The sequence below is a fragment of the Centruroides sculpturatus genome, unplaced genomic scaffold (genome assembly GCF_000671375.1).
Source record: "Centruroides sculpturatus isolate CEXI.00-Female unplaced genomic scaffold, Cexi_2.0 scaffold1483, whole genome shotgun sequence".
NCBI classification, from domain to species: Eukaryota; Metazoa; Arthropoda; class Arachnida; order Scorpiones; family Buthidae; genus Centruroides; species Centruroides sculpturatus.
Window position 1 is genome coordinate 135,010 of NW_019386290.1, and position 10,589 is coordinate 145,598.

The window sequence follows — 10,589 nt, forward strand, 5'->3', positions numbered from 1 at the left end:
GATGATAAACTCGTTCATTTCTGTTGTCCATTTCATCCGTTGGCATCGTTTTCCAGCCTTTGTGGTCTGTGGATGCATTGCCACAGAAACACCAAGGCTAGGTTGATTCCTCACATCTGTTGAGGGCATTGCAGTAGTCATGCTTGGGCCGGCACTGCTTTCGCCACTGGTAACCAAGGGAGACTGTGGCCTAATTTTCGAACGTGAGTCTCTGCCTAACCAACGGACGCGGACTTTGTTAACCTGGGCGATGTCCGAGCCGTTATCACACTTTGATCTGGTTACTACCATAATAATTATCTCCACAGAATGTGGGTGTGGTCACTCTTAGCTTCATTTCTCCCCATACACCTTACTGGCATGGGTGTCCCTACCAGGAGCTTGTGCTCCAGCCTGCATTGCTCTATGGTTCAGTAAAATTACTGGGCTCTCCCATGACCAGGTGGTGACCATGGGAGAGTTATTATTATTATTTTAATATTATATTATTATAATAATAATGCTCCACAAAAGCAAATCAAATATTTTTAAAATAAATTTATAATAATAATAATTATTATTATTATTATAAATTTACCAGTCTTGACCAGTCTTGTTTTTTTTTTATTATTGTTTAACATAATCTTTTGTTTTACCAAATATTATTAAATCCTGGGAGGGTCCTCTTGGTATGGTCTCTTGTTAGTCGGGCTTACAATAGTGATGGTAAGTGGTGAGAAAGGGGCCCGATGTATTCAGAATGGATTGCCCATTAAAAATTCCTAGGGTTTCCAACCCAGACTTGAACCCAGATCCTCCGTAGCAGCAGGACAATACCTTTACTGCCTTGGACATAAGTTAATATGATGATTACAAACAATTGCCTTGCATGCGAAGGTAAGCATTGCATTTACAATACAACATAGCAAATCACATCACAATAATGAGACTTGTTAGAAAAATATGCAGATAAAATTTATTCCTTCATAATTGAAGTTTAGACTATTTACAAAAATATCAAATTTTCGAGTCTATCTTAATCTTTTTTTATACAACCCCAGAAGTAACAGTTAACATGGTTTTTTTAAGAATATACTTCTTAAAACAAAGGTAAACAATAAGAAAAAAAAAAAAAAAAGGTTCACAATGTTAAAAACGATCAAGTGTCAGCCTTCTGTTATAGGTTCTGACATTTTTACATTAAAAACACACAGAATTCTTCTCACCACATTGTCCTTATCCATTTTTTAACTGCTTCAGGCCCTCTGGTGGTAGTTCTGGGGTTGTATAAAAAGGATTAAGATAGACTCGAAAATTTGATATTTTTGTAAATAGTCTAAACTTCAATTATGAAGAAATATATCCTGAGTAATTACAGAAATTTATTCCTTGTTTTTTACTGTAAATTTTTAAAATTTACAGTAAAAAACAAGGAATTTTAAAAAGTTCCTGTCACTTTTTAACTTGTAGTGTTATTAACAGGAGATATTATATGATAACAAGCCTCTTCTGGTACCGGCAAAATCACAGGTGCCTATTCCTCTGTCGACACTCATCATGTTTTTGATTCAACCGTCTGCACTTGATTCTGACATTCTGCTAATTGTATTCAAGATGCAAACTGAGACTTTTCTTACACTTTGTTTTGTTAAAGATGTATTGACATAAATATAAATCTTTCCTACATAAACATCAACCAAAAACTTCATATTGGAGAGAGAGATATACATATGTAATGTTCTGTGAAATTTAGGTATTAAAAATCAAGAGATTCTACTGGAAAAACAGATACTGGTAGATATCCTGCAGGGTATTCTTGAAATTACTAAATTCATAATAAAAATGTAATTGGAAATTTTAATAAATTTCAAATTTATATTTGGCAATACTTAGCATATTTATTGTACAATTAAATAATAAGTGTGTAGTATGTTTGATTTTAACAAATATTGGTGTTTATAAAAAGAACATTAATTATATTTATCAAATCATCTTGTATAATCTATATAAGAACTAAATGGAATTTTATCTTGTATTTTATTGATGTTGTGTACAGGCACAATGAAGTGACGTTTTTTTCAACACTGGGCTAGTTGAATCTTTTATTTAGTTAGAACGTTTTTTCCATACATCAACGTTTCGGGCATCAGCCCCTCTTCAGCTAACTAAATATATATAAAAATATTTAACAGGACACAAATAAAACCAAAAAACTCACATAAATTCTTTGTAAACCATACCTCATTTCAGCATGGACACTGCACATACAGTAGAAATCAGACTACACTTAGGTTTTTTTAACATTTTCAATATCAATTTTTTATCACAATTTTAACTATACAGGTTAAAAACAAAACCTTTTCTACATTTTATCACATAAACAAGATAAACTCTGCAGATTTTAAAAAACTAAAACTTACAAATTTCAAAAGTCTTTTTTTGCCACCTCGTCGACTGATCCGACAATTTGCATATAGCACTATGTGCCGTAAGTTATACTAGTTAACAAATTAATCGACAAACATTTGAAAATCCCTAAGGAAATTACAAAAAAAATTTTTAATTTTTTTATACAATAAATCACTATTTCTCTTAAAGTTTACTCTGCATATTTTCTTATTATCTAATTTACATATGACGTTAATACAGAACATTGTTTCATTAAATAATTCTTTTTTACCATTCTATTATTATAAATTGTATTAATCTAGTACATTTCATTATAATATTTTTAACCAATTTTCATGAATTTTAACACTTAAGTTTTTATTTATACAGCCTTGGTTTTTGTTTCGTAATATTTCCACACTTTCTTTAAATTTTCTGTCATAAATCCGTTTTTCTTTATGTAAAATTTGTATATTAGATTGGTTTATATTACAATTATTGATTACACAATGATCATAAAAAGCGGAGTTCAGACGACTATATTTTAAATCGGATATGTGTTCTTTAACACGTGTTTTTAATGTTCTTTTTGTTTCTCCTATGTAAAAACTGTTATTCTTACAAGTACAGGGTATTTTATAGACAACATTTTTAATTTCATTTTTATCCTCTATATTATTTGTTGAACATTGTTTCTTATTTAATCTAGATATTAAATTTTTATAATTTGGTGCGAGCTGTATGTTATTTTTCCTAAGTTCTTTATTAATTTTTTCATATACATGTTTTATATATGGAAAGCTTAAGTATTTAATTTTCTTTTCTGCATCTTTTTTGGAAGGAAAAGGAACTTTATTATCTATGTTTTTTTGCCAATTGTTGATTAATCTTGTAGGATATCCATTCAAACTAAATTTCTTTTTTAGACTGTTTATATATTTCTGTTTTGTCTCTTGTTCACTGGTTCTACTAAGTATATTCGTATATTCCATATAAAAGATATTCTTTTTTATATGTAAAGGGATATTCGAACGGTAATTCAATGTCTTGTTGACTGAACATTGTTTTCTAAAAGGTTCAAGTATTAATTTTCTTTCTCTCCGTTTAATCATCACATCGAGGTATGCTATGCTGTTATCAGTTGTTTCTTTTTCTATAGTAAACTTGATTTCATTATGGATACCATTTATTAATTCTTCTATCTTGTCTGTTGTTATTTCAGCTTCATTATATACTATTAGTATGTCATCAACATACCTTCTATAGAAATTTATGCCTAAAATATTTTTTATTTTCATGTCAATTTCAATCATTATTAATTCCGCTAATTTCGGTCCTATAACTGACCCCATACTAATGCCATCTTCTTGCGTGTAATATTTATTATTTAATTCTAAATAGTTACTCTTATAGGCAAACTCAATCAAATCTATAATATAAGGTTCTACATTCATTTTGTTTAACTGATTGTTAATCAATTTCCATGTGATTGACGGATACATTTCAACAACATCAATACTAGCTAGCTTAGATGTATTATTTATCTGAACTTTTTTTAATTCTTGTAAAAATCCTTCCATATTTATTATTGTATTGTATTATATATTGTATTTTATTATTTTCTGTTTTACTTTAAAAATGGTTCAGCAGCCTTGGCTTATCCATTGATTGTGTAAACAACATCTGTAAGATGTCTTAAGATAATTTTACTAATGAGATATATCACCAATGAGATACAATGTCTGAGAATGTGGTGTATGAAATGGGCGTGTTTTAAACAGCTATTCAGACTTCGCAATCCCGTGTAGTCTGATAGGATTGTGAAGTCTGATAGCCACTTAAAACTCGTCCATCTCATACACCACATTCTCAGACACTTAGACAACAACATTAGAATAGATTTCCAATGGATCCTGGGTCATGCAGGGGTTCTCAGCAATGAGACTACTGACTGTCTTGCCAAAACAAGCTGCAAAGTCTTCAGTCACTAGTATTTTCAAGTTACATTCCTACCTCGTACATCAACAATCATGTCAAGAAGCAAATCTTCATTCTCTGGCAAGACAGCTGGGACCGTCACACCACTGGTAGGCTCACCTACACTTTCATCCCCAAGGTTGACACTACTGTGATTCTTCGCCACTTTTATCCTAGCTACACCTTGACTCGGCTACTTACAGGACACGGCAACTTTAAGAAATATTTGCATAGATTTAACCTTGGGGACCATCCACAATGCAATTGTGGTATTAAGGAGGACCAAACACCACTTCACTTAGTTTTTCGCTGCAATAGGTACAATCACATTAGGGATAGCTTAATGAGAGCTGCTATTCTTGAAAGGTACAACTGGCCTTGCAACCCAAACCAACTTATTCACACACGTACAATGTTCCCTTATCTACTCATATTCATATCCCTTAGTGGGACTCTTGAGAGCACTTATTCCAGAGGCACATATGGCAATTAATTTTCCCTTGCTTTGTTTCAACTGTCAGTATATAGCTGCCTTTTAACTTTGTATTTTAATTCTTGTTTTCTGTCTTTTTTCAGTCTAAATTCAGTTAGTCCTAGTCGTAAGTTGTGTGAGATTAGTAGTGGTCACTGGTTAATCCCCAAATGACCACTTACTCTGCACAGGCTGGTAAAGCCCAATCTCAGAGTCGTTGGATGGCTAGGAGGGCAAATTGAGTGGGGGGTGAGGAAGCTGACAGATGTCCTTAAATGACAGGAAATAGGTTCAACAAAATAATAAACGTTTATTGAATGGCTAAGCTATGATACATGAGGCGATAACAATATATAGGTTAAATGCGGTTAGATACAACTCAGAATAAATGCGGCTAACATACTATACTCCTTCCTCCAAGGGTTAAACTAAAAATACGCTTAGGGAGAGTAAGAGTCCACAAGTTCAAATAATTACCTCAAAGAGAGCTCTATGTGGCGATTAAGTGTTACCATAGAAGACCATAGGAACTTCCACATATCTTCTCCTTTTGTCGGGTCAAGTCCGTTATATGGAGGTCTGGGAGACGAGATGCACATATCGACAAGTATAACTTCCGAGAGATTGCCCCGAGCTTCCAGAGATTCAAGCTTTTATATCATTTGTATGGGAAAACTGACATGTGATTGACTTTTGTTGACGATGATGGTGCATTCTTCACACCTAAGTATAAACTTTCCCAGCTAGTTGTTAGTACAATTGGTGACATCCGATCTAGTTCAAATTCCTCGGGTTTTTTCCAAAGATATTTACACTTAAAATAAAATTCGAATTTTTAAGAGCCCCGTAAAAATCCGCGGGCTCACAGTTAGATTAGGGACTCTTAGCTTGGTTTCCAGTTAGGTTATGATAGGTTAGGTTAAATTAGATCAGGGTTTGTTAGCTTTAGTCATCTGGTTAGGTTCATCCTAAGTTATGGTAGGTTAGTTTAGTTAGTGAGTGAGTTAATGTTTGAAAAAGAAAAAGAAAAAATAAATAAAATAAAAAAAAAAAAAATTTAGAGTCTTGCTCATTTGTCTGTCAGTCTGTTTCTCTCATCTATTTTGTCATGTGTTCATTTGTTTTACGCACTTTCTAGCTGTTAAGTAGTATTAAGATTTGCAATTGCATTCAGTTTTATTAGTATTAAGTAGATATAAGTCTTCCTACTAATAGCCCTTGGTACTAACTTCTATACTTAGCTATTTGTGGCGGCACTCAATTATTGGTGTTTGCTACACTCAGTTTTCTTTTGACCCTTCGGGGTTACTATGGCCTTGCAGTGTAAAACTGCACGCCAACATCAACATAGAGGGTACTGTAGCCATATGTATGCTGTCCAGAGGGATCCGACCTTTCTCTACTGTCTGTCTCCCTCCTTCTTCCCCTGCCCTTTCCCATAACCTCTTTCTGCCGGCTAAACATTTCATCTATGACCAATAGATTAGGGTATCTTATTAAAAGAAAGATATCTTTCTTTTATGTATGTATGTATGTATGTATGTATGTATGTAATGAGATACATCAAGGGTCATCATGTTTCTCTCTAATGCCTGTAATAGACACAGAATGCACCAAATGTACCTGTAATTATTTATTGGTCTTATAGTCTAGGGCAGTGTTTCCCAACCTTTTTTGTGCTATGCCCCACCTAAGCCTTTCTAAAATTTTTATGCCCCTCTAACATATACAGTGGCTATACAGTTAACTTAAACTCTGGACGAGTCCATTTTCGAATTGCCCCCCTGTGGGATGTGGGCCCCACGTTGGGAAACACTGATCTAGGGTCATTGTGCTTTCCTCTACCTCATTGGCTAAAGTTATGCATCTTACAGACATTATAGGCATGTATCCTAAAAATTGCACAAATTTCAATATCATTTTTTGGTAATTTTGTATATAGGCATAGGCATGAGAGGATGGCATACATTTTTTCTAGAATGTTCAATTCCATTTATTGAAAAGGTTTACATAAATGACATTCCATTTTAAAAACAGAAGTATTAAATGAATTTGAGTGAAGAAATGTAATTGGCAGATTTCATTTTAAAATTGATGGAAGTGAATGTGCTGGTAACAATCACTGTTTCACCAAAAAAGGACCAGATGTGGATTTGTCAAATAATAATAACTTTTTGTCAGAGTTTCTAGTTTGGTCCAAAGGAATTTTTATGGGTCTACATTGTCTCATTGTGGCTATCCATCACCAAAGAAATGAGTGGCAACGAATGCATTTGGAAGAGGCTAATACTCTTTTTAAAGGAATACTACCTCAAGTGAGGATGTGTTCTAGCCAGATATGGCCATTATGCATTATGCTCATAATAAGGTTGCCAAGTTGGGCAAAAAGTTTATGAAAACAGTTGGGAAGTCGGATCACCAAGGAGTTGGAGGACGTGATCAAGTCCAAACTTCACCACTTGAAAGCCGAACACTTCCAGAGGTTAATGAAGAAAGTTAAGACTAAAATTCAAATTGCAGTCAGTCATGGTCCCAAACTTCTCTGAACATTAAAATTCATTATTTACTCTAAAATAAGGTTTTTTGGTACAAATAGTTGTTAAAATATCTTTGTGTATTCGAATAATCTGCACAAATTTCACTCTTATTCATATATGATGATTGTGTAACAGATTTTTAAGAAAGAATAAATTTAATTTAAAACTATTAATTTAGATTTTTTAAAATTATATTTATCTAACCATTTTTAACAATTTTAATCTTGATAATATAGTTTAATTAATGCACAGATAATTAATATTTTCCAGAATGATGAAAAAGAAGTTTCTTTGAATGAAAATAAAGTGCCAGTTATGCCTACTGTTATGATTACTCAACCAGAAGACGATAGTCCAGAACACTACAAAAAATCCATATTTCATAACCTTATAAAACGTGCAAGGAGACTTTCGGATGCTTCATTATCAGATAGAGAAATAGATTGTCCATCTAATGATGATTCCACTCAAAAGACCTTACCCGAATTTAGGAAAAGATCTAGTTCCACGGGTAGCAAACCCGAGAAGAAACATGGTAAAAAGTATGCAAGTAGTGACAACGAAGGTGGTCATAAATTTTTTGGTTCATTATTGTCAAGAGCGAGAAAATTATCTGCGTCTTCTAGTAATATTGGAAATAATAATTGCAAATCAGTGTCGTTAAAAGAATTAAATAAAGAAACCTTTCTTGATTTGAAATCTAAGAATGAAACTGGGGAAAGTGTTACCGACAAAAGTAAAGTCCAAGAATCTACTACATACAAAAATGCCAAAGTTATTCAACCTTCCTTAATAACTGAAGGCAAGTATTTTATTAATTATTTGAAAATTTAAGTAAAATGAAAACCAATAGTAAAATACAATATTTAGTAATAATATTTAAACAGATGATTTTTCTCTAAATTTCTGTCACTGAAAATTGTTAAATATTAAAAAAAATAAGAAATAGAATACAAAGTTAATTTTAAATAAATAATTTTTTATGCTCGATTTGGTTATGGAATATTAAAGTTATGTAACATTCTTAATTTTTTTTAATATTTCTTATTTCAGTATAAAATATATTTTACAATTCTAAACCCACTAAGACACGCTAAAGAAACATAAAATTGTCATTATTATAGCATTTTAATATGTAAAAAAGATAATTTATAACAATAAAACCAAATACAAATCGCACGGCAAAAAATGTGTATCCAACAAGGATTTTAAAATGGTCATTAGTTTAACGGCTGATGTCCAACTTTTGATTGGCAGGATACTTAAAGTAGTTGTCAACTTGAATTGCAGGATATCTGGAGGAGCTCGAAAGTATTGGAGCCAGATGCATTTCCGATCTCTTGTCAGAGGTAAGATTATACCTTATTTTTTAGAATAACTATAAAATTTTATTTGATATCTCTCTAATTTGACATTTATTTTTTACTTTTTTAAATATAAATTTGATGAAAAATTGACTCTTTTTCCTGCTGCTATTGTAATTAAGTTTTGTTTAATTATCTTGTTAACCTCACACTCAAAATGTTGTTTTAAAAATTTCGAATTTATAAGTGTTTACTTGTTTGAAAATAAACAAAATTTCAAAAGATTGTGTTTTTGAAAGTGAATCAACAATGTTTGAAACATTTAGTAACAATATAGCATTATTGTTACTAAATGTTATTTGAATAAGTTTTGGAATATTCTCGATATTATATGCGAGTATTAACATTTTTATGACATTCCTAATAATGGTGGCAGACTATCAAAATGTTTCAAAATATAATTTAAGATTTAAAAATGTAAAAACATTGGTTTGATTTTGTCCTTAGTTAATTTAATATCATTTATTAAATTGTAAAGACTTCTTTTTAACTATTGACCAAATTGCTTTTTCATCACATATTTGTTAAAAAAATTCATAGAAATTTATTGGAAATTTCAGTTTAAATGATTTAGATTTACATAAACCTACAGAGTTTTCCAAATTGGAATTGGCCTTAAATGTAATGCTTACCAGTCGTAGTTTAGATCTTATTCTTGTTTTGTTTTTGAAACGGTTGATTACACCTATTAAATTTTTATTGTCAAACTCATTTAATTATATATTAAGTTCTGCTAAGATTCCAGTGAATTGTGCCAAATAAAATATCAAGTTATATAAAAGAAAGAGAAGAGTCTAGTCTGATAGTTATGGATCAGTTACATTTTTATTGACTTTAAAGAAATTATTTGTCACAATTTTGGCAAATTGGACTTGTGTTTATAATTTTTTTTTTACTTACATGAGCAAACTGAAACAGAGATAAAGAGATGTGATCCATGCTGTATTTGTTTTATGTACAATATTGCAGATTCATTTGTATAAAAAGAGTAGGATTTACAGCCCTTATAGACATTTGAGAAAACATTTGATTCAATCTTGGTTGCAAATTTGTGTGAAGCTAAACTTCGTATTTTTTTTCCTAAAATTATTCAAGAACAGTTTTCTATTGTGATGATAAGTGCAAAATGAGTTACAAAGATACATTATAAGATTAATATCTTTATTTCGCATAGAATAAATTGATTCTTTGGAATGCCAGCTCTTCTCAGTCCCAATACACAAGTATATAACCTGAGCCGTACAAATATTGATATAACAGGTTGTTATTGACTATTATCATGACACTACAAATTACCGAATGTTGTATATTTGTTGTAAATATATCATAAACTACAACTAGGCACTTACAACTAACTAAATCTAAGTAGGAAGGAAGTAAGACTGAAACAGGAAATAGAGTAAGGATAGAGGAAAGTGGGGAATGATGGTCTTGGTGTTTCAAAGTTTCCTCTTGACTGAAGTTTTCAATATTCTTTCTTCTGTCTCTATATGCTACCAAAACACATTAGAGAGCACACTTCGTTGGTGTGGTCCTATCAAAGTCCCCACCAAGAATCTCTCTCATTCTCCCAACATAGCCCTCAAGGTGTCATTCTTTTGTTCTCAGGATTAGTCATCACCACCCAAGGAGAAAGAGTTAAAGAAAGATCATTCTGGAAAGGATAGACAAAGAAAAAAAGAAAACTATACAAAATTATTATAAATATATACAGTGGTACCTCAGGATACGAAATTAATCCGTTCCGAAACTGAGATCGTATCATGAAAATGTCGTAAGGTGGATCATCTTTTCCCATACGATTACATGTAAAACCAAATAATTCGTTCCAACGCGAAAAACATACTCAAATTAAAGCCAAGTAATACATTA

General features: G+C 31.7%; 2 protein-coding genes and 1 long non-coding RNA gene across 3 annotated transcripts in view; 1 reads left to right on the forward strand and 2 right to left on the reverse strand.

Annotated features, from left to right (window-relative positions):
* Positions 1-2,046: 2,046 nt before the first annotated feature.
* On the reverse strand, positions 2,047-2,554 carry LOC111614434. Its single transcript, XR_002754930.1, has 2 exons — positions 2,220-2,554; positions 2,047-2,144 (listed from the first exon to the last, which is right to left on the reverse strand). It is a non-coding gene; the product is annotated as an uncharacterized LOC111614434 (long non-coding RNA).
* A 12-nt stretch (positions 2,555-2,566) lies between these two features.
* On the reverse strand, positions 2,567-4,015 carry LOC111614433. The gene has a single exon (XM_023355810.1). It carries the CDS (start codon positions 3,945-3,947, stop codon positions 2,700-2,702), a length of 1,248 nt encoding a protein of 415 aa, XP_023211578.1. The 5' UTR covers positions 3,948-4,015; the 3' UTR covers positions 2,567-2,699.
* Positions 4,016-7,596: 3,581 nt separating this feature from the next.
* LOC111614429 overlaps positions 7,597-10,589 on the forward strand; it is a 30,180-nt gene continuing 27,187 nt past the window's right edge. Inside the window, exons 1-2 of the mRNA XM_023355803.1 lie at positions 7,597-8,155; positions 8,644-8,702. Coding sequence (XP_023211571.1) covers positions 7,669-8,155; positions 8,644-8,702 — 546 coding nt within the window. The 5' untranslated portion in view covers positions 7,597-7,668. The remainder of the gene's footprint in view (positions 8,156-8,643; positions 8,703-10,589) is intronic.